The sequence below is a fragment of the Heterodontus francisci genome, chromosome 15 (genome assembly GCF_036365525.1).
Source record: "Heterodontus francisci isolate sHetFra1 chromosome 15, sHetFra1.hap1, whole genome shotgun sequence".
Taxonomy (NCBI): domain Eukaryota; kingdom Metazoa; phylum Chordata; class Chondrichthyes; order Heterodontiformes; family Heterodontidae; genus Heterodontus; species Heterodontus francisci.
In genome coordinates, this window is record NC_090385.1 from 31,783,331 (window position 1) to 31,808,828 (window position 25,498).

General features: G+C 41.7%; 1 protein-coding gene across 1 annotated transcript in view; it reads right to left on the reverse strand.

The window, feature by feature from the left end:
* The window catches only part of kdrl (kinase insert domain receptor like), a 222,310-nt gene that overhangs the window by 80,383 nt on the left and 116,429 nt on the right, over positions 1-25,498 (reverse strand). The window contains exons 9-12 of the mRNA XM_068047355.1: positions 24,056-24,231; positions 18,553-18,709; positions 17,570-17,687; positions 8,978-9,086 (exon numbers count right to left, since the gene is read on the reverse strand). Of these exons, the coding sequence (XP_067903456.1) occupies positions 8,978-9,086; positions 17,570-17,687; positions 18,553-18,709; positions 24,056-24,231 (560 nt within the window). The remainder of the gene's footprint in view (positions 1-8,977; positions 9,087-17,569; positions 17,688-18,552; positions 18,710-24,055; positions 24,232-25,498) is intronic.

Below are 25,498 nucleotides of genomic sequence, written 5' to 3' on the forward strand. Positions count from 1 at the left end.
TGTTTTAGACTGGGAAGGCAGGGCTGGGAAATTCAGATTTATTGATGTGATTCAGTCTTCTATGATTTAAATGTGTCATCGTCAGTCACTAATACTTCCTGTTTTGTCTAATATATCAGTCACAAATGTAATCCCCAATGTTCAATCATAAATGAGAACTGCTCCTTCCAAGAGATGGTAATTATGTTTGTAACCTCTTGTGTTAGTAAGGTTGATTCCAGCTTCACACCACAAAGCTTCAACAAAAGAAATGAAAAAGTGCCTTGCAGTGTGGGGAGTGAAAAGCTCTGTCATTTCCTGTTTTACTGCAGATAATTTAAAACATCCCCAAATTCACCTACTGTGCACTGACAGCGAACCTGTGGTCATCCTAATGACTTGCTGAAAAGTTAATGGCTTCTAATGTCATAATACACACAAGGAAGTTAATGGCACATCATTATCTTGTAAAATTAATTTAAAAAGGAAATATTTGTGTTAGAAACAGAGGGTTTGCAATCATGTCTGATGCTACAAATAAATGATTTTTACCCTACATTTTAATTTATAACATTGCATCGTAGAAGTTCTCATTAAAGCTGATTGCTTCTCATTTGTGAAGCAGAGACATTTCTGGATCAAACTACTGTGCTGAATTTTTGCTTTGGGGGCAGGAAACAGGAGCCAGGAAAACAGGGTGGCAGGCAGGCTCTCAAAGCAGGAGGGCCAATCAGAGGCCCTCAAGTTTGAGAGGAGAAGCAGGCTGCAGTAAAGGGTAAGTAACTGAGAGGGCACTTCAACATGAAGGTACCCTCTCACTGACCTTTTTAACAATTTAATTAAAAAACAGAAAAGGCAGTCAGGCCACCACTGTGGTGGTGGTGGTGGTGATGGGGGAAGGGGCGGGGTGCAGGGGGAGGGATATAGGATTGCCTTTGGCTGCACCTGCACCCAGGAAGACTGTGAAAGGCTGGAGGCCTGTGTGGAGCATTGGCACCCTGATGTGCTGCTGGATGCCAGTCTCCAGGAAGTTAAATATCGCCCCATCAGGTTGGGAAGCTGAAAAAATCCCAGTTGGCCTCCTTTACATGCTGTTAACAATGCTCTTAATGAACCTAATTGGCTTTCAGCCTCCATGGGGTGGAGAGGCCTGCCGGCCTCGATCGCACCTCAGCAAAAATGGCCAGCGTCGGGAATGGGGTTGGGAAATCAGCATGCCAGCCAGTGTTTGTATTTTCGGGTCAAGTCCACCTCCGTTCCTGATCTTGGCAGGGCCTAAAAATTCTGCCCCTTATTTCAATAGAGGGGTTCAACTAAAGTTTCTTAAAGGGATAACAATACCCCTTTAATTCAAAGTAACTTTAGTGAAATTGAGAATTAAGGCAGTGCTCAGTTTTCTTTGAAACACACTTTTCCACAAGCATAGGCATGTGTTATAACTGTCATTATATTCTGATCATAATTCAGTATTCACAAATCAGAATGAATGAGGGAGCACGACTTCACTTTCCCTTTTTCTCTCAATCGCTATGTCCATTGTGTTCTGTACTCCGCCGAGGTATTCAGAGAATAGGATATAGCTAAATATGTATCCACTGGTGACACTGCATCTGTGCAATATTTGTTGCAGACACAAAAAAGAAGGACTTGCATTGCAAGAGCAGCTTTCAAGACCACAGGACCTCTCAAGGTGCTTTACAGCCAATGAACTACTTTTGAAGTGTAGTCACTGTTGTAATGTAGAAAATGCAGCAGCCAATTTGCTCAAAGGCAGCTCCCACAAACAGCAATATGATAGTGACCAGATAATTTGTTTTGTGATATTGATTGAGGGATAAATATTGGTCAGGACACCAGGGATAAGTCTCCTATTCTTCTTTGAAATAGTGTCATAGGATCTTTAACACCCATTTAAGAGGACAGACAAGGTCTCAGTTTAATGTCTCCTCTGAAAGATAGCACCCCTAACAGTGCAGCACTCCCTCAGTACTGCATTATAGCATCAGCCTTGACTTCTATTCTTAAGTACTGGATTGGAACTTGAACCTATAAATTTCAGACCTCAGAAGCGCTACCAACTGAGCCACAGCTGGCCCTTAAAACAAGAACTCAAAAGTGAGAAGATCCAAGCTGTAGTGTCCACAGAGGCTAAAACCGCAAGCATTAGGTAAGTCAGTATTTTAGACAATAATTAGGACAAAATCTATGGAAAATTGTGCTCAGTGCTAGAACCTTCAAGGTTGTCTACTAAAATATAACAGAAGAGTGAATGAAGCAATGGGCTAGAAATTATCCTTTCATCTTTGGGATCTGGGTTCCAATCCAAACCATTTTCAAGCCAACTACTAGTTGCCACAAAATAAAACTGTACCTTACTTGGTGCTAATTGCTGATACTTTGGCAGCTTCACTCAGCTAGGCTACAAGATGCCTACTTTGGGAAATAGGAAAATATCACACTGATGCTATAAGAGGGATTGTATTGATGGTGGGACAGAACAGATGGAGCTTTACTCTTCATCTACCCATGCCACAACAAAGAAACGTCTCTGGAAGAACCCTAGTGCAGCCTCCTTTTACCAGGGGTTTACACTGGCCTTGGTTATAAGTTTCTTTACCCCTGTTATCAACTGACAGGAAATGAGCAGAGATACAAGCAAATATGCCACCAGGCAAATATTACCATTGTAGTGGAAACATAGAATTATTGTTCGACTCAACGTTTACTCATCTGTAATATCTGGGGACAATGTTGCCAGTGACTCACTGCCACTGCCCAAAATACTAATTAAGAATATGTCTTCAAAAGCATATATTTACTGTGGAAAAGATTATTTTATTTATGCTCTTTGCTGCACACTTTAGACTGTGCTTATATTTAGATTGGAACCCTGAGGTCCTAAGATTGTGCTTGAAATACACGTTTCCATCCAATTCCTTACTGATTTTTTTTTTCAAACTCGACTTACTAGTTTATGTAGATATAATCTGGAACAGCAAAAGAAATGCTGAATGAAATTAGTGTTATTTTTCTTTGCCAATTTTCTTCCCATGGGTTATGACTTTCCTGAGGCTGCAATTGTAAAGGTGTTATGGTGGATTATCTGATTGTGCTGACAGCTGAGCCTGACCTCACCTGGCATTCATCTTCCAACGTTAATCACTGGATAATGATAATCAGTAGGAATTTTGATTGATTATTTTTGCCCCTTCACTATCCCATGTTCGGAAACCATTTGTAGCTACCTAACAGTTTCCCAGCTCAGTTTAGCTAACCCAAGGAAACCAAGAATTGAAACCTGGAACTTTTGAGTTTGAATAGCTTAATGTTGCAGGTGAGGGGAACATTGATTCTGTTTGTTTATGGTTTGACATGTGAGTGAATGAGCACATTAGCATTCATTTTATTGAGTGATCCTTTTTGCATCTGACCAGGATCTGAATTTTAAGGTACCTCGAAATACCTCCCTAGAAAAGCGCTGCCACTCATCATAAAAAACAGAATAAATCTCAGAACTAGCAACTTAAAGTATATTTTCTCAACTATGGTGCCAGCAATCCTTGCTTTTCAAATAATATTTTTGAACAGAGTCCAACAGGATAACAATGGTGCACATCAGCTGAGAAGTCAGTCCTTTATAGGCTTAAAGGAGCTATGTGGTAGAATTGTATAATAGGAAATCCCAAAAACCCTGAAGACGGTTTTGATTCAATTGAAAATATAATTTTGTCTGCTATTTTAAATATATAAGAACAATACATAATCATGATATGGAGGCATACATAGGCGTGCACAGGATATATTTGAGTGGGCAGGGCGTCTACCAAAAAAACATTACTCCCATCAACCATGACAACCAGGATGAAATCCCTGTTTAATAGTGTGGAAAGTACTGTGTGTATAAATATGCTCTAGATGCAGGCACAGAGGGGCAGACATGAACTCCCTTACCCCAAATCCCAACAGGCAGGATAGAATTGGGTTTGGTTAAAAATTTTAAATTGGGGAATGCATCCCTAACCCGCTGCTTATGTGACAGCTGCCACTTATACACCAGTCTTTTAATTTTTAGCTGAACAGTTCTGTGGAGACCTGTTTATCCAAAGAGAGAGCGTTATTCTTCTGTGGAATTTCTCCCCCACGATTATGGTTGTGAACAGCTATGTTCATGACTAGGTGGTTAAGATCAACTTGCATGACTCATTTTTAAAAAAACTCAGTCTTAAGGGCGATGTAGTAAAATTACTTCCCAAATAATACTTGTCATGCTAGGCCTCCACCTGCCAAGAATGAGGCACATCAATTTTGTCACGAACATTGATTTTTTAACTGTTGTTGGAGCAAGGAAATGACTTGTTAAACAGATCAGCCGTGGCTGGAAATAAACATTTACATACTAACAGACATCAAAGGTGAGGAAGCGCATTCCAGGGCCTGCTAAGGAGGATACAATCCACAAGGGCCAGGACTGGTTAGACCAGATGGTCACATGATTAACTGGCTGTTTCAGAGGTTTATTTTGAACTGGCCACAGAGTTTGAACTCAGAAAGACTGTTTGCTCCTGGACTGAGAAAATCTCTCTTGACTGCTCCCTTCTCTTTTTCACAAGCCTCTGAATCCACTGAAGACCCCAAGACAGAAGTCTCCTACATTGAACAAGGTTTAAGAAGAATACTGGGCTCCAATGAAAAGCAAGAAATACCTATAGTCAAGAACTCTACAGTGAGCTCGACGAACCGTAACAAAAACTCTTCCGATATTGCCTCAAACTTTTCCACTTTATTTTTCTTCTGCTCTTTTCTGTCTCTATTTGCATGTTTATCCTGTATGCATGCTAATGTGGGCGCGTCGTGTATCGGTAGGCGTCAACCAAATTAGAGTTTAAGTTCAAGTTTAATAAATTTCAAATTTTCTTTAAACCTAAGAAAACCTGTTTTGCTGGTTTCTTTGCCTTATAATTGGAGCAGCACAGTGGCGCAGTGGTTAGCACCGCAGCCTCACAGCTCCAGCGACCCGGGTTCAATTCTGGGTACTGCCTGTGTGGAGTTTGCAAGTTCTCCCTGTGTCTGCGTGGGTTTCCTCCGGGTGCTCCGGTTTCCTCCCACATGCCAAAGACTTGCAGGTTGATAGGTAAATTGGCCATTATAAATTGCCCCGAGTATAGGTAGGTGGTAGGGAAATATGGGGACAGGTGGGGATGTGGTAGGAATATGGAATTAGTGTAGGATTAGTATAAATGGGTGGTTGATGGTCGGCACAGACTCGGTGGGCCGAAGGGCCTGTTTCAGTGCTGTATCTCTAAACTAAACTAAACTGGAAAGCGGTGAACAAGGATTCACCAAGGGGGAGCTAAAAACATGGTGTGTTTAAAATTAAACCCTGTCACAGTAAGACCAGGTGAAGGCTGAGAGGGACCCCTAGCCGTCTTCCTCACCTGGTCATAACATACTGCACAGGGCTTTACACTGAACAAATTCACATATAAGGAGTTTAATCCTTAACATACTATCACAACATATCACACAACACAACAGAAGCAGTTAGTACACTGAATAAGTGTCCCTGACAACAGATCCATCAATTACACAGCTGAAAATATAACAGTATGATTTGATCTCACTTGGCATTGCTCAGTGAGTAAAACATTGGCATGGTTGGTATTTGCTAGATTGTTGGCATATGATGGAACAGAAACAACAGTAAAGAGAAATGCAAGATAAATTAAATAAGTCTAATTGCGCTTAAAAAAGATGTGAAAACATGGAATGAGAATGAATATTTCCTATGGCCAGAATTTTCCAAATCCTAGTTTGCTCTGCTTCTGGGACCAAAAACTGGTCCTGAGCCCAAGCAGACAGATGGCAGGACCCCAGGTGGGACATTACTGGCGGTTGCCAATTAAGAGGTTGCCGCCAGAGCTGCCATATTGAGGATGGTAACCTGCCTGTCAGAGCTGCCAGCCCAATCAGAAAGCCTTCAGCTCAGCAAACTCAGCAATGTCACCAAGAGAGGCTGCCAGCAGTGGGGTGAGAAGTGGCTGTTAATGACCCAATAATGTGGTTTTATTGGCCACCTCTTTCCGGCCGGCGGGCAGTCTTGCTGCTCCTGTTCCTGCCAATCAGAATATCCCGTGGTGTGTGACGACGTCGGGCTCACTCTCCTGATGCTTTCCACTGCCATTTTATGAAGCCTCCTGCCTCCCAACCCATGTCCAGAGGGCTGGAGTTTACATTCTGTGTTGAGCAAGAATGAATCTTTCAAGCAACCATGCTACAAATAGGTCACTCTATAAAGACTTCCTCTGACCATGTGGCAGACCTGAGAGGTAAACATGTCAGTGAAAATATCAGTCACTTTGAGACACAAGGGGCTGGATTTTAATAGTCCACCGCCACTTGGCAGCGGGCTCAAAAAAATGCCAGCCCGCATGTGCGGGCCGCACGCCGTAAAGCTGCTGCGATCTCCCACGCCGCTGCTCATTTAAATAGTCAGGGCAGCCTGACCCCCCCACCCAATCACGTGGAGGGGGTGGGTTGTCCGTCCCCGGCAAGGGTGTCAGCTGCCTGTGTGCAAGTGCTGGCGCCATTTTTAAAGGACAGCCAGCCTGCCGGCAGATTTAAATTTTTAAAGATACACCCACCCCCAAAAATTATCAAACAAAATTCTAACACCCCTTTCCCACCCTTCAATAACCATTACATTAACTATTTACCATTCTGCACCCAAATCACTTAGCTTTTAAATCTGACCTTTCCCCACCCCAAGACTGCACAAAGTTTAAAGTTCACCCCTTCCCACCATCCCCTAGACTCATGATGTTTACTTGACTCCATTCCCCACCAGCACTGAAAATCTTAACTCCTCCCCTCTCCCCACCAGTGTCACGCCGGCTTTCCCCAGATCGGGAATTGAAGGCCTGGGAGTGCCGGCTGCCGCACTGAGGATCGCTGCTGCCCAGAAGATTGTGGGTAAGTTTATTTAAATTTATTCATGTCATTGATTTAAATATTGAAATGCTGTTTCCATCGACCAGCGGTGGGCAGGCCGCCATGGAGCCTCGCCGCTGCTGGGAGGATTGGGCCGGGCCCTCCCTGCGTTGACCTCCGTGGCGGGCCTCTGCCGGAACCATCTTCCTGCGCCCCCCCACCACGGAGCCAGGCATTGGGGGCTCAGTAAAATCCAGCCCAAGGGGTGGAATGTTCCTCAGAGCAGTTACTGGGTGGCTTGTCAGGGAAGGCTCAGCTAGCTCTCTGATGCCAGTCATTTGTGTTATGGAGAAAGAATGGAGAGGCTTGGGCTTTACATCCATGAAAGGAAACATCAGAGAAATGTACTTAAGATAATATAATGGTATCCAAAATTAAAATCCAGACTATTATATTCAATAACATTTTGAGAGTAGGACCAGTAGTCATAGATTCAAACTAGTGAAAGGTAATTAAACACTGATGTTAGGATTTTTTTAAATGTTCCCAGCAGAGTGGTGGAGCCAAAAGCCATGGATACTTCTGAGAAACAATTGGATGCTGCATTGGGGGCGACTGTAGGATACCTCTGGATAGATAAACTAATGTTGTCGGCAAAGACGTCCTCAATAATAATTATCTGGTGAGCTTGTGAAGAATATAAAACTGATATATCCCTATCCCAATCCCAGACCCCAGTGCAGCCAAGAGTCAGGCAGGGTTTATTGCACTGAGTACGTTAACTTAATTATTTTAAACAATTGCCCCCCTCCTGATTGCCTTTCACGTACTCAGACTCTTTCAAGGCCCTCAACTGCCTTCTGAGCCAATGGATCTTGCCGACCTACCCTGGCTGGCTTTATAAGCTCGGCGGCAAGCTTCAAAGATGGTGGCCCACCCCCATGGGCTGCACGCCAAACAGCAGCTACAATCTCAAGCGCGGTGGCTTATTTAAATAGCCGGTCGGGCCGCCCCTGCAACCACCGCCCTTTCCCCCACCCCTCCGCCGAGCACACGGAGAGGGCAGGATCTCCGTTCTCGGCAATGGCGTCAGCTCCCTGTGTGCAGGCACTGATGCCATTTTTAAAGCAAAACCAGCCCTAATGGCTTATTTAAATATTTAAAGATAGATTGAATTAAATTAAATACATTTCTTTTTCCCCTCTCTCACTCCCCCCCAATAACAAATTAATTAATTATTTGCCCTATCCCCTCCAAAACACTTACCTTTACCACCTGACCTTCCACCATCCCTTCCACAAACTGTACAAACTTTAAAGTACAACCCTTCCCACCATCCCCTACACCCATGAAGTGTATTTGACCCTGCCCCTCCCCCGTACTGATAAACCTACCTCCTCCCCCCTCCCCACCAGTGTTGTGCCTTGTTTCCCCCACGGGTATCCGAAGGCATGGGAATGCCAGCTGCCGGGTCGAAGATCATGGTGGGCCATCAAGAGGAAGCGTGAGTGTACTTAAATTAATTATTTTAATTGATTTGGCTATTCAAATTGTTGACCCATCGCCCAGTGGCAGGGAGTCCGCCACAGTGCCTTGCCACCGTCTGGAGGATCGGGCTGGGCCCTGCCGGCATCGAGGTCCGTGGCGGGCCTCACCCGGGGACATCTTCAGGCCCCCGCCACCATGGATCCCGACATCAAAGGCTCCCTAAAATCCAGGCCCTTGTGTCCAGCTGCCTCCAAGCTGGTACTATCCTAATCAGGTAGGTGGACCCAATATGCCATGATCCTGTTGCTGGCTTCACTTGACACGTGCACTGACCTGGGATCGGGAAACAATTTTTAGGCTAAAACCCCTACAGAAGCTGCATGTAGCAGCTTATTTGTTATGTCTGTCCTCCGACTGACATGATTATAGGACAATGGAAAACTTCCAATCACAGTGAAAGAATCTGATTTTTCCTCCTTTGTAAAATACTAACAAGTTGGTAAAATGGATTGAAATGCCGATGGTCAGCTTTAAATCTTTACTTTTATCATGCAATGTCTCCTGATAGCAGACAATTGTTTACCTGTAACGTAGAAGTTGATGCCTTTGTTGTCTACACCATATCTGTTTGAAGCTACACAATGATAAATCCCGGACACCTTGGCTTCAGCCACAATCAGAGTGCTCACAGTCTGAAACAACAGAAAAAAGTTTCTGCGTATTAGCCATATAGTAATCACACTCTTTCAACTTTAAAAAGTAGATAAAATTGGTACCATGGCTGGAATTTTACACCTTCCTCTTCCCCCCACCCCAGGAGTGGGCTGGAGGAGGGGGGTGTAAAATCAAGTGGGAGGTGAGGATGCCTGTCACCTACCCGCCCCGCTGCCATTTTACCAGCAGCGGAGGAGATGGCAAACAGCCCGCCTGCCCCAGCCTAATTGAGGCTCTTAAGTGGACAATTATATATACCACCAGTGGTGGGAGGAGGCTCTTAAGTGATAACTAATTGTCCACTGCTCCCGGTGGTGCTGCTGGGATTGAGAGGAGCTGCCAGCTTGTTGATTGGCTGGCAGCTCTTGGAGGCGGGACTTCTTGCCTCAGAGGGGTGCAAGCCCTGCCCAAGGCCAATTAAGTGCCTGGGCCGTGCAAAATTACTGCATGGCTTCCAGGCCCATCGGAGATGGGCTCGCCCCTGAATTTTGAGCCGGTGGGTGGGGCCATTACCAGGATTTTAAAATTCCGTCTCAGGTTAAGGGGAGAAAACAGGACTGCTGGGAATCCTCAGATCTTGACATACTTGTGGAATCTTGTGGCCGTTTGGTACTGGAAATAGCAGCACAGTCGGCAATTCATACCTAACAGATCTCTCTCCCTCCTATATAAAAAAAGGGTTCCTGTTTTATATTATCCAATGACTTCTGCTGGAAGTATATGTGCATGTACATTGGATGGGAACATAATTTGGCTAAGCTGTTATGTTCCCTACGATCATATAGTTGGCCAACATACATTGACAAGGCTCAGGTGTGAAGAACGACCACTCATCTGCCAACACCTGTATAACTTGTAACAAGGTATGGGTCAGTGCATTTGAAACAGAAGTGGGAAAAAACCTGGGGGAAAGGTGAAACATGTTCCTTCAATATTAATATTTGAATATTTTCAAGGTTCAATTGAGTGTACGAACATGCTGAAGCATCCCACCATCTGTGCAACATAATGATTTTGTAAAACAAACCCCCTGCCAATAGATCCATTGATTTCAAAAGAATATCTGCTCAAGTCACTCAATATATTGGCCAACCACTCAACAGTGTGTGTCCCACAGGAGGACTGAATGCAGAGTGCAATCACTTTGTAAATGTCCCCATCAATACTCTTACCATATTGTATAGTTATTTAGAACTCTGTATGAGGAATTGTTCACATCAGGAGGCTTTTACCATATTGTGTAATTATTTAGCAGTACTTGGAAACATGACAACAACTTGCATTTACATAGCACTGCTAATATAGTAAAACATTCCAAGGTCCTCCACAGGGGCATTATCATACAAAATTTGACACCAATTCCCACAAGGAGATATTAAGGACAGGATGACAGAGTGGTGGAGAGGCAGAGAGGTTTAGGGAGGAACGTCCGGGACTTAGGGCCTAGCCGCTGAAGATACAGCCACCAATTATGGGGCGAAGGAAATCAGGACAAACATAAACAGGACAGACATCCCTTAAATGGGCCATATCTAAACTAAAATTGTACTAATTTCTGGTAACTGATAGCAAACATTTTGCCGACTCTAGGACCTAAGATATATAAAATATGTTTTGAACAGTTGGCTTAAAATAAGATGATTGAACGTCTTTTCTCTCCCTTTCTTATCTTTGCAGAAAGCAAAGCACTAACATTAAGTAGAAGTGCTTGCAGGCAGCACAGACTGATCCCATGCTAAATGCTGATCCAAATTAAACTGCTTTGTGAATTTGACAAGGATCAGATTAATTTGGGTTTGGTCCAAGTATCAAGAGACAGATTCTTTTCTGCTGGCTTGTACACGCTGTGCATTACAGCTGCTCATTAAATGACTCTCTGCACTCAACACAGAACCTAAGTACTGCAGTATCTTTGAATGAAAATTGATTTTAGTCCATCCTCATCCATCGAGTCATTTTCCAGTGTGAACACCCTTGTTCCTGGATTATAATGAGATTAATATGGCTCCACATCACTGCCACCCTCCAAGGAATTAAACACTCCACTTGTATTTAATTTCTTTAGCAGTAACAAAGCGAAATGGCTACATAATGCTTGCAAAAATTAAACAATAAGATACATGTTACTGTTAAAAGGCACCTGTGAATTCATGAGTATGATAGCAATTTCTGATTATTCTGATCAGGAGAATTAAAAAAAAATCTTGAGGAATTGAGGTGAAGAGACAAGGCCCACAAAGCAGGACGTCATCAAGGTTGAAAAGTAATGGGAGAGAAGAGGAGATAAATAAAAGAAGTAGCGGTTAAACATACATACTAACTTAGAAAAGTAACAGAAGCTAATTAACAGTTTCACAAACAGCCATAAATATAGAACTATGACATATAGTGACACTGAGAGCACAGTGGGACACAATCTTGTCCTAATTAAGTCGCAAATATACCCAACATTGCATCACTTGTATAGTGGAAACTTGCAGCAGGAATTGCAGGGCTATATCCTAAATTGTGGACAATTAGTACTCTTGGTTGTTCAATCTGATTATTGAATGGTTTTAAAATTTTAAAATCTGCTTGTCTCAGTGACATAGCTGCATGAATTCATTTTCTTTGAAAACACTTTGGAACTCTGCTGTGGAAATTCCAGAACTCGCAAATGTATCATGAAAATATCATCCATTGTAGCATTCCAATCCCCGGAACAGAAGGAGGCCCACCATTGGATTGGAAGCAGATGTAGTACTCCTTTTCTTCCACAAACGTAGGCAAACAGACACTGACCTCAAAATTCAGCCTGTCCATATACAACTCAGATGGTTGACATATATGGTTAGTTGATACCCAGTTTGGGTGAAGGGAGATAAGCTTGAAGTCCTGGGAAAGAATGAGTTAGAATAGGACATAATTCAGTGAGTCATTTGTTTTCAAAATGTGAGGTTAGAAGGAAGGGGGAGTGCAAAATTGTATATTTAAAGCTTGGGAAAAACAGATAGGAAAGTTCACGTTACCATAGCAACATGGATGTAAAGTAAGAAAGGTTAAGATGGAGAGAGTTTGGAAGATTAGAAGTAAGGGAAGGATCATCCAGCAAATGACAAGCTTTTGCTTGTATCCTGTCCTAGATCCTAGAAGAGAAGACTACAGAATGCAGAAGTAAGTCATATAATGCACCTTGCACAATTGAAATGCATCTGTAGTTAGTGGGAATAGAGTTCCTACTCACTTGTGCTCATTTTTCTGGTACAATACGCCTGAAATCAGCAGAACCAGTGCAAAAGATTGTGGAATTTTAAGTGTAGATTATGTTGAGTGCAAATTGAGTTTCCGTGATCTTTTGCATGAGTTTAAAAACATTGTGCTAAAAGCCATCCCCACCCACAAGAATGACCTCGGCCCCAGGATGAATTAATCACCATTGGGAATTTCCACTAATTGCACTTGTTTGGAGGCCTTTAAGAGGCTGTAAATATTAACCTGGTTCTTTCAGGTGCAAGGACACTACTAGGCATGTTTTCAAAGCTTTTGAATGTATTTAATTTAATTTACTAAGACACTGACTACTGTACACCAAAAGAACTAGCAAAATATTCTATAGATGTTTTAAAAGTCATTTTCAGTAATTTAAAATCAGGTTTCCCACAGCTGGTCGATTGACACTTATTAAATGTTTTTTTATGTTATAAAAACATTTTCAGCTGTATTAATTAAACTGCATCAAGTTACCGCTCTTAAAGGTATCAAAGAATATTTTTTAAAGCAAAACTTATGTTTTAAAGAATGAGGTTTCAAAATGCGGCCCAATTACGCAGATTTTGTGTTTGGCAATATGCAAATGAGTTTGAGTTGGAACTTAAGGAAAGAAAGCACTTTTCAAAACGAGCGGAATTTTGGGCACAATTTGCATCCATATCGCTGATTGCGCACAAAATGGAAACTTTACCTCAGTGTATTTTGCATTTTCAACTCCTTGTACACACTTGCTGATTGCAAAAGCTGTGTGTTCACCACAGTAGTGTGGTCAGGACAGTGGAGCTGGTGATGCAGGAATTTGCATTTGAGGGCTGGGTTGATGATGGAATTGGCCATATTTACTTGGCATAGATAAAAAGAGAAAAGATAAATATTGGATAGCTCAAGTAAAATTGTAGTAATATACATTTCCATCAGCCTCTAAAAGAGATTAACATTGCAGATGAAATGCCAGAATTAGTATAAGCTTCCTCCCAAATATTAATCCATCTTTACCTTTCAGTTGCTGTCTAGCCTGCTGTGCATTTCGTGCAATATGTGATTTTGATTTATGTAGTATCTCAAAGAAGCTACATAAATGTCACGCACCTACTACACAATGCCACATGTTTCCCCCTGTGTGTTACCTTTCATATGCTATGTAACTAATGGCTTACAAATGTTCCTGGAGCTGTCCAAAATTCTTCAATGACATTTTGAGGCCTGGTTGTGGCTGTTAAATCAAATCAGACATTGAGGCCTGGTGCCTACCTTCATTTTTTCATTAGATCACCTTTGCCTTCAAAAGAATGATTTTGGGATAGGGTTATGTTTAAGTGTTGTGCTTTAAAGCAAAGTAGAGTAACCTGGAGTTCAAAACACATAAGCTGTAAACATTGAAGCTGTGCATTAAAGCAATATGGGCTGTTTTGTGGAAATTCATAGTCTATTTCAAACTAACATACTGAGGGCCAATTGTCTCATTCGTAACTCATTAAGCAAGGTGACCTCCATTTTTTAAAAAATTAGGAGATGGTTTGTTTAAACCCATACCCAAGGTGGGAGAAGAGATATCTGGATTATTGACAGAACTATGAGTGAACCACTGACAAAGGAGGAAGTCAATATCACAGAGTTTCCACTGGCTTAAACGCAGAGAAAAGAACAAAAGGCACATGGATAGTTATGCCTTAAAAATGAAACTGTCGGATGTAAACCTGAAATATAGAGCTGGAAGATAAAATGCAACAGGACAATATTTATAATTAGAAATAGTTGGAAAGAAAGGTAATGCCAAAAACAAGAAAGTCAGCCCACAAAAGGCACAGGGTGCATGATTTATTTTTGAAGGGAGAAGTGAAATTGAGTTAAGTAAGTGGAATTTGCTTTGACTGTGCTGTGGTACACCTTTAAGAAGGTGTATGTTTTTGATTTACATCAGTGTAAGGGAAATGATGTAATGAACCATGTGATTTCTACTCTGTGTGAGATTCTGGAGAGGGTAGTTATCCAGATCATGCATCTTGGCACCCCATCGATACCCAAAGCTCATCTGATGCAATTATCAGACGGTTTTGGATATGGGCAACAGCCCACCTGCTTGAAACAGATGGGAAGTTGCTTATGTATGGTACAATCTAGCAAACCCCAGGAACTGCAAGGTATAAGGTGGTGGTAGTCTCTGGGGTAGTAGTGGCAAACTTTCTAGGTCAGTGGATGGAGGGAAGGGCATATTAGTCTTCCACAATAATGGTGCCAGAAACATAACTTTGCCGACTGCAAGACCTTCATTTCAAAATAAAGTTGCTACAGCCTTTGGGTTCTTGTGTCCCTTTTAAAAGTGATCTCTTTTTGTCTGATGTGGGGCTGCAATAAGTATCCCACTGTAACTTTCTTGCCAAGCAACATTGGCTTTCCTTTTGGTACTGGAGGAAAGTAGGCTGGAGTCATGACAGGGCCAGGGTGGCAGGAGGAAGTTCCCCTGCTGACCTCTGCCTATCAGGAGGAAAACCCAGGTCCATTGCTCCATGAAAATCTACCTCTGACTTTCATGTTTTGTGAAGCCACGATTGCGCCAGAGCTGGGAAGATATGTGTGGCCGCTCTGTTTATCAAAGGAGGAAGACTTGAGGAGAAGAAAGAGAGAGAAAGGAAAAAGGTAAAATATATGGAAAATATTTACCAACATTAAAATTGATGAAACTATCATGTGATCCAATTTTAGGCTGGAACTGAAATAAAGTAAGTGGCTAGCAGAAGTTTAGCTATTCTGAAGGCATCTCCATTACCTCGTCCGGACAACTTAGATTGTTATTTTCCTGGATAAATTAAATACAAGTAGGTTGACTAGACACAAGAAGAGATTACAATCAGAATGGTGCCAGCCACTCTTCAAAGCACGAAAGATTTTATTTTAAAATCAAACTATTTTGCACTATCAACATCCTGGGGGTTACCAATGACCAGACCCTTAACTAGACCAGCCACATATATGCTGTGGCTACGACAGCAGGTCAGAGGCTGGGAATTCTGTGGTCAGTAACCCACCTCCTGACTCCCCAAAGCCTGTCCACCATGTAAGAGGCAGAAATAAGGAGTGTGATGGAATACTGTCCACTTGACTGAATGAGTGCAGCTCCAACAACATTCAAGACACTCAACACCATCCAAGGCAGCCCGCTTGATTGGCACCCCATCCACCAAAAAAAACATTCATTCCCTCCACCACCGATGCACAGTGGCAGCAGTGTGTACCATCTACAAGATGCACTGCAGCAGTGCACCAAGGCTCCTTTGACAGCATCTTCCAAGCCTATGACCTCTACCACCTAGAAGGACAAGGGTAGCTGACATGTGGGAACACCACCACGTGCAAGTTCCCCTCCAAGCCACACACCATTCTGACTTGGAACTGTCTCACCATTCTTTCACTGTTGCTGGATCTCCCTCCCTAACAGCACTGTGGGTGTGCCTACACTAGATGGACTGCAGCGGTTCAAGGAGGCAGTTCACAGCCACCTTCTTAAGGGCAATTAGGGATGGGCAATAAATGCTGGCCCGACCAGCGATGCTCACATCCCAAGAAAGAATAAAAAAAGTGTTTGAGATCAAAAAACATCTTAACACTGGCACTCGAGATCTGTTTTGAATGAATTCAGAATTTATTTGGAAGAGACAGACAGGAGATTTATCTACTTTCTTAGAAATGCTGTGGCCTAAGATTCTGTTGCTTCGAGATATAGAAACACACAGAGCCTTCAAGCTCAAGCTTAAACCTAGTGGAGAAGGGAAAACAGGGTCGAATTAAGCCTCCAGTGCTCTAAATTATATTGTGTTTGTGGATGAAAAAAAAGTTATACCAGCAAGTTCCAGATTCAGTGACGCAACCCATAGTACTTCAAACTCCAGAGTGAGAATGTTCCCACCTAACATCTCAAATAAAGTTGTAGGACTTCATATAGCTTTACTCTGAACCTCCATAAGTTGAGCATTGGGTTTTATAGAACATAGAACATAGAAAATACAGCACAGAACAGGCCCTTCGGCCCACGATGTTGTGCCGATCCTTTGTCCTCTGTCAAGGACAATTTAATCTATACCCCATCATTCTCCTTTATCCATATACCTATCTAAAAGCCGTATAGAACATATCAGAATTTACTGGACATTTTGTCCCCAAAAAGCTGTAGAACTTTATGCTTTGCATAGAGTTTTTTTAAACCAATTTTTTTGCTGTTTTTCGTTATACCTGCTTGCTTCCACATATCCATACTTCTGATTTCTATTCGGTGCATCCTGCAGAAATTGTTTATATTTGTGCACTGGATAAAACAAGACTAGGCTTAACTTAAAAAAAAATGTACTTGGAATGTGGGCAGTGCTGGCAAGGCTTCATTTATTGTCCATCCCTAGATGCCCCCAGAAGGTGGTGGTGTGCAATTGTAAACCTGAGTGCCTTGCTAGAGGAAATTACGAGTCAATTGCATTAATCACATGTAGGCAGTGCTGGAAGGATAATAATGAACCGGTTGGGGTTTTATGACAATCTGGCAGCTTTTTTCATGCTTATTCTTTTCTGCTGTCAGCCCACAGCTCATCAGATTTATTGATTTCAGTTTGACAAATTGCCATGGTGGGATTTAAACTCCAGGAGGAGGGGGATAATTTTTATTTTGGCCATGGGCAGAAAACTGGTGACGCTGCCTGGTTTTAGTTGATGTCTTCAAATTGAAAGGCAAATTGAGTGGGTTATATGGGTAGTCAATCTGAAATCTCCAGTTTTTCTTGCCATGCCCACATTTTAAAATTACCCCCACAGCTTCTGGTTGCCTAGTTTGGTACCATAACCACCATGCTACCATCTTTTCTGTTACATGTCCTACATTGTAACATCCTCAGGTTTTGTGTGCAGAATTTGGCAATGATGCTAACCTTACATTGCAAATGTACCAAATCCAGATAGATCACATACATAATGGTCCGGCAGCATCTGTGGAAAGAGAAGCAAAGTTAACGTTTCAGGTCTGTGACCTTTCAACAGAACTGGCCAAGGTTAGAAAAGAATTATTTTCTAACCGTTGCCAGCTCTGATGAAAGATCACAGACCTGAGACGTTAACTTTGCTTCTCTCTCCACAGATGCTGCCAGACCTGCTGAGTATTTCCAACACTTTTTGTTTTTATTTCAGATTTCCAGCATCTGCAGTATTTTACTTTTATAGATCACATACGTACTCTGTTTTTATCTTCATATAGTTCCACTTTCTGAATAATATTCTCGATTCTGTTGCTTAGGTTTGTCTGAAAAAATGTCGTATTTTCTGGAATGTTAATTTCAATGTTTGTTTCACACCTGTCAACAGATGATAAGAAATGGTTACAAACAGATCTGAATGGCTTCAAAGGAAGAAAGCATCTGCAATTGATTAATAACATTTTGAGAGAAAATGCCCAGAGAAATATACTCAGAGAAACATAGGTGCTGATGGATGCTCAAAGAGAAAATAATGGCTTTCCCCATGTTTGATTACAGTCTCTTGGACTAGATGCCAGTGAGAGATTAGGCAGGCAATACAAATCTGAAACCTAGAGGAAATCAGCCACACTGCAATTGAAGAGAAGAGAACAATTGGGTTACTGGGAATGGCTTTCCATGAGGGAGGAAGCCAGACAACAACAGGAAAGCAAATCATGCGTCATTTCACACAGGAAAGCAGCTTCACCTTCTGTTAGGCCAAGATAAGAATGCTCTCAAGGCTCACATAGGTGAAGGCCACAGCTATCATACTCTTCTCTCTAATGTCACCTTCAGAATAAGACCTCCTACTGCTCCTTGACAGATCTATCATGTAAACTAAATAAAGTAAATTGACTGCAATGAGCCTCAATGAGAAATGTGATAGCATTGAAAGATTACAGATTAAAAGCCAGGCAGGGAAAATCTGTATACTTTATAAACTGTAGACCAGAAAACAAGAACCTTTTCCTTTGACCCAGTTTAAGCATAAACTATTGGACAGGAACAAAGAGATCGGAAGTACAATGATATTTATATAAATCTTATGAAGAGCATACAGAAATATGTTTGCTAGTTCCTGAGTATGTCAGATTAATTGCCATTGATTTAATCATTCCACCCTTAACCTTTGTACCCTGAGCCATAAGTATTGCCATAGGTCAGTATCTACTGTGGGAAAAGAAGAGGCAATAAGTCTAACCATGTATAGGACATCCTGATGATGCAGGGCTGCCATTCCCACTGAAACGTGGGAGCTGGAATTCCAAAGGCAGTACAGGTTAGCTTGTGTCTTTTCCCAAGCTGATAAAACCTTTCATCTTGGGATACTGCTCCTTTGTCATAGATCTGTGGTTTTTCTGAAAGGCAAAATGGTAGAAAGTGCGATTGTAATACTCTGGTAGAAAAGATAATACCTTGCTTGACAGCATTATCACCATTTATACAAATGTGTTCAGGGAACTGTGGAAAGAACTGTATCACCATTCCAATAACAGCATGATTATTGAAATTGCAGGAACTGGACTGCTTTCCAATGTGACCATCAGTCCCTCTGAACTATCTGCTGGTAACTGGAGTAGAGTTGGAATCTCAGCCTCCAATATAACCTGATTCAGTGTAGCTGCTATGACTTCTTAGCTTCACGATTTGAATCAACAGAAAAAAAGAGCTGATCAATGTTCAAATTTTCCAATGGTGTTGTGCACAAACAGACTTTTACTGTTTTAATTTGATGCAACAGATTCTTGCATATGGGATTAATAGTTGAATTAAGTCACTTCAGTGTTTGTAGTGCTCTTGTAGCCATAGTATTTATATGGCTACTCCAGTTCAGTTTCTGGTCAATGGTAACCTCTAGGATGTTGATAGTGGGGGATTCAGCGATGGTAATGCCATTGAATGTCAAGGGGAGATGGTTAGATTCTCTCTTGTTGGAGATGATCATTGCCTGGCACTTGTGTGGCGCGATTGTTACTTGCCACTTATCAGCCCAAGCCTGGATATTGTCCATGTCTTGCTGCATTTCCACACGGACTGCTTCAGTATCTGAGGAGTTGCGAATGGCGCTGAACATTGTGCAATCATCAGCGAACATCCCCACTTCAGACCTTATGATTGAAGGAAGGTCATTGATGAAGCAGCTGAAGATGGTTGGGCCTAGGACATTACCCTGAGGAATTCCTGCAGTGATGTCCTGGAGCTCAGATGATTGACCTCCAACAACCACAACCATCTTCCTTTGCGCTAGGTATGACTGCAGCCAGCGGAGGGTTTTTTCCCTGATTCCCATTGACCACAGTTTTGCCAGGGCTCCTTGATGCCATACTCGGTCAAATGCTGCCTTGACGTCAAGGGCAGTCACTCTCACCTCACCTCTTGAGTTCAGCTCTTTTGTCCATGTTTGAACCAGGGCTGTAATGAGGTCAGGAGTTGAGTGGCCCTGGCGGAACACAAACTGAGTGTCACTAATCAGGTTATTGCTAAGCAAGTGCCGCTTGATGGCAATGTCGATGACACCTTCCATTTCTTTACTGATGATTGAGAGTAGGCTGATGGGGCGGTAATTGGCCGGATTAGACTTGTCCTGCTTTTTGTGTGTAGGATATACCTGGGCAATTTTCCACATTGCAGGGTAGATGCCAGTGTTGTAGCTGTACTGGAACAGCTTGTCTAGGGGCGCGGCAAGTTCTGGAGCACAGATCGTTGCTTGTTCAATGAAATCACCAAATAAGAAGCCTCCTATATTAACATTCCTAGGTTTGTATGCAGTTTATATCAGTTAAAAACAGCTGAAACCTCATGAGTACCATCGTCTGTTGCCAATAGCTTAGTCCAAATCAGAGAGGCAAGCAAAGAATATCCACTTTGAACTGAATCAGTGTTGAGAATTAACTACTAGAGGATAGCTCTGTATAATGTACCATGTTTGATATATGTTATGCAACTGTACAATATATAGTGATGGGTATATGTTGCATTTTTCTATATAACATACAGTATATGGTTTGTAGTTCTGTACAATATACAATGTACAGAATATGTGTAATTCTGTAATATATACAGTGTGATATATTGTCTGATTCTATATAACATACAATGCACACCATATGTTCTGCATTTCTGTATAACATATATTGTACTTTAGATGTTTTGCAGCTCTATATATTGATGCAGTCCAACCTTCTGAGAGTTTTAAAGAACAAATTTCGTTATCAAAATCTTTCATTAAAATGTAGTCATACAATCTTGTTAATTTGTTTGGAAGAAAGCAGATGATCACGTTACAGACAGACAACAGAATTATTGTTATGAGATTTATGTAATTGAGTCATATGTAAATGAATGAAAAGGACAGACTTATATAAAGCTTCTATATGAAGATGGAGAAAAAAACCTAAAAGGTCAAAGAACACAGAGCAGCACACCACTAACCTGCTGCAGGATAGGAAGAAGATGCCAAAAATAATGACTACTCAGCAGGTCTGGCAGCATGTGGGGAGAGAGAAACAGAGTTAACGGGCAGAATTTTCATTCAGCTGTGGAGGTGGGACCGGAGGCAGACGGGCCCACAATTTCCCGCTACTGGTCAGGGTGTCGGTCTCCCACCATGGACCTGCCTCCTTTCATGGAGGCAGAAATGGATTGGGGGGTGGGTGGGTGTAAATGTTACCTGTCCACAGTGGCGGGTAGCTAATTAGGCCAGTTAAAGGACCTATTAAGGCCACGCACACACTGATTGGAATTTTCCAGTTGGCATGGAAATATGGCCGAGGGATGGAGGCAGCCTCCTGGTGGCAGACAGAGGCGGTGCCAGTGCTTCATCCAACTAGTAAACCACCCCAACCCACACCTACTATAGCCATAGGGCCACAGCTGCGGCCACAGGCTGCCCAGTGGAGGGGTTGCCTCTCCACGATGGTGGCCTCGCAGCTGTGGCCGCTTTGATTTTAAAAATTTGTAAGAGTTCTGCAGAGGCCAGCTCCATCTTGAGGCACCCTCTCTTTCACCTACATCCATCGCCAGCTCCAATCACTGTCAGTGGGGCTGCCAATCTCTCAATGCTAGAGGGCCTCATGTTGGCCCTCCAACCTTGGCAGTCCGCCCGACATCCTTAATTACACCGGGCTCCTGGAAGTGGCTGCCTCCTGAAAATTGCCCACTGGGTCCCGGTGCCAGCATGTGTGGCTTCCCGATCTGCATTTTCACCTGAAGGCACAATCAGGACCCATAAACAAAAATCGAGCGCAACATTTCAGATCAGTAAACCTTCATCAGAACCTATAAACGCTAACTCTGTTTCTCTCCACAGACGCTGCCAGGCCTGCTAAGTATTTTTAGTATATTCTGTTTTTATTTCAGATTTCCAGCATCTGCAGTATTTTTGTCTTGTCTTAAAAATAGGTGATAAAAAGCCTAGGTTTTGAATGTATAATATTAAAGAAAGAGCTTGTATTTAAATGCGCCTTTCTGATCCTCAGGACGTCCTAAAACACTTTACAGTCAATGAACATCTCATCTGAAAGATGGCACCTCCAATAGCGCAGTACTTCAAGTGTCAGCCAAGGTTACATGTTCAATGCTCTGGAATGGGGCTTAAACCCACAATCTTCCAATTTAGAGGGGAGTATTGTACCATTGAGCCTAGGTGGATGCCGAGTAGAAGGATGAAAAGACTGAGAGATAAGGAGTTCCACAGTTTTGAATTCCTAACAATGAATGAGCTAATGTAGGATATGGTCCACTGAGCCGAAATTAAACAGTGATAATTATATTTAATTGCAACACCTTTTTCGTTTGGATGGAAGAATGTTTAAGTTGTGAGTGCTTATTATTAGGGACAAATGCTTCACAGCGCTATTGACTTCAACATTGTCAGCAAGTTGAATTACATACACAAGTGATGCTAAAGCATCATTTGGCTATTAATGGTAATTCAACTCCCACACATCTTTGGTTCTAGCATGGGCTGGTGTTCCAACCTGCCAGATCATCAGGCAGTGAAATAAAAATCTGCTCCAGTAACTCATTCACAAGCATTTGCTATTGTAACAAAAATACTGCACACAATTTTTTTTTAAATTCCTGTCACATTTTTCTCAGCCTTTCCTGAAGGTAATATCTCCACGGATACCTGCACCCAGAATCTCACCAAATAACCATGTGTGAATATCAACAAGACATTTCACCACGAAAGTTTGCGGCAGCTGCCACAAAAGGTTTAATGGGGAAAGGCCACTGTGTAAGGCCCTCCCACCATAGCATACCGAGGGGCTGGAACCCGTGTAAAACCCCCTGGGTTATATGCACCAGAGAATGTTTGACATGGAAAGCAAATGAATTTTGTAAATATAATCTGTAAAGGCAAGTGTAATAAGGCAATGTATTGAAAGAAACTGATTTGTATTTCACTTGATGTAATGTCAAATTTGAATCGTTATGTAATGTATTTTTACTAATTTTATGAATCAAGTATATTTTTGGAAAAAGAAAGATATTTTATCTGAAAGTCAAACCCAATGCTGACCATACCTGCTGGTCCCAAATTCACACTTTCGAGTAACCATTCCTGGATAGTGAGTCCAACAGTAATATCATTATCACTAACTCAGTTTCAACCAGGCATCAAACCTTTGACTTCTGGTCTTCAGGGCACAGTCTTACACTGTCCAGTGCAATTACCAGCATGAACCATCAGAGGAGCTTTCAATGATTGAGTTTTTACACTGTGTTTGACTGGAAAATCTCTCTTTAATTGCCCCGTTTGTCCAGGTTAGTAGGTTCTTGCTCATGCTTTTAAATAGCTCTACACTATCCATTTCTTCCTGATCTCCGCTGCTCTTCCCTGCTTAACCAAATGTACAGCTTAATGTCCGACTTCCACTTGTAAATTACGCTCCTGCCTCCAATGCTGAAAGTGAATGCTTGTTAATACTTTCAGAGAAAATCTGGGAGCAATCAGATCTGTCTGTCCAGACTCCTACCACTCCCCAGTAAGAAAGAAAAAAATATGGGGCTTTTCGCGAGCTATCACCTCATGATTTTTAAAATTCCCTTGACAGACAATCGCTTTTGTGGTCATGGAGCTTTAGATCAACCTTACTTCAAAAGGAATTTTGCTGGTTGAAGTACTGCATGTAATTATTACCAGCTTTCCTTTGTCATAAAGCTGTTGTTTTTTTTTAACTGTGTCTGGCTTAGCTTTTTGTTCTTCTTCAAGAAAACTACTTTGACAAGACAGCAAAGAAAAACTAAACATAACACAATGTGCAAACAATATATCATTTGTAGGCTACAAGGAAACTCTGCTGTACAAAAAGAAACTGCATTGCATGCTCTGAATTTTTTGGCAAAATGTATCTGACCCCCAAAGGAATGCTTGCTGCCTCTAATGAAATCAAAATAGTTTGGATGATTTTTTTTGCATTACATGCACTCCCCCCGAGGCTCTTCCAGCTGATCCAGATCATTATGTGTGCTGAAATCAAAACAGAAAAGTTCGAAATACACAGCGGATTCATCAGAGTCTGAAAAAAAACAGGCTAATGTTTTGGGTGTAGTTTGATGAAGAGTTCTGACGAAGACTATGTACGCAGAACATTAACTTATCTTTTTTATTTTCAAGTCCTGACCAACATTTGTGTTTCAAAGATGTTTTGTTTTTAATTTATGCACTGTTAGACGTAAATAGATTGTAACTGACTTACCATTTCTATGCACTCTTAGTGTGATGGTGAGGTTCTTCTGCAGATTATGCAGCTTGTTGTTCAGTGAAATAGTGTAATTCCCTTCATCATCTTTTGACACTTGCATTATTTTCAATGAATAGTGGTTTTGAATATAACAAGTCTGATTCTGTGTAATGAGTTTTCCATTTTTGTACCTGTTATACAAAATTACAGATTAGATGGATTAAATACAGATGAACATTCATGTATTTTATCCCAACTGAAACATATAATTTTCAATAATTACAGTCTAAATTTAACCTACTTTATTGGCTCAGTTGGTAGTATTCACACATCTGAATCAGAGGTTCATGCCCCAGGATCTGAGCTCTTCATTGATCCTGACAATCCAGTGCAATACAGAGGGAGTGTTGCATTGTCAAACAGTGCAATTCTTCAGATAGGAACTTACACCAATGGTTTTTTGATGGGTCATGTGAATGTGAATGATCCAACAACACAATTTGAAGAACAGCAGAGCATTCTCCCAAAGTGCTGACCAACATTGTTTGGCACCAGAAACAGATGAATTGATTATTCATCACATTTCCATTTGTGGAATTCTCTTGTGCACAACATGGCTACTGCATTTGTCTACTGACAGTAGCTATTGCACTTCATTGTGTATATAAAATGTTTTGAGGTGACTGAATGATATGATAAAACACCATTACTATTCTTTCCTCATTTTCACCTTCCAGTGAAACAAAAGCTACTGGTACAAGGGTAGTTTGTCAGCTGTGGAGTGCTGGCTGCAGTTAAAGCCTTTATACTACATGTTCCCCACCCCTCATGCACATAAACCTGCATTTGGGCGACCATCACTAATAGTTATCAGAAAGAAAATGCTGAAAATCATTCAGGTGTGATACTAAGTCTTACTAACCAACAAGAGCCTAGACTCAAGTCTGGACTTGTGCTGAGTGAGTTGCTCTCTGCCAGTCCAGTGATCGGGTGAACTATTAGGACCACAGTTCCTGTTCTTGTCAGCCCAGATTATGGCCTGGACTTTCTGCTCAATTGCATTGCTTCTTTTGGCGCAATTTGCCTGATGTTGGCATAACGGGAGCAAAAGATTGTAGAATTTTAAGTGCAAATTATATTCAGTGCAAATTGAATTTCGGCAATCTTTTGCACTAGTTTTAAAAACATTGTGGTAGAAGCAGGCCCCACCACAAAACTGGATACCCTTCAAGGGTAAATTAATCACCATTGGGAGTTTCTGCTGTTGCACTTGTTTGCAGGCCTTTAAGGAGGATCCAAAAATTAAGCTGGATCATTTGGCCTTTTGAAAGGTTTTTAATTCACTAAGAAACTGACAACTGTACCCCAATATAACTAGGAAATAATTTTGTATATTTTTCAAAAGTGTTTTAAGGGGAATTTAAAATCGAGTTACTCACAGCAGTACATTGACACTAA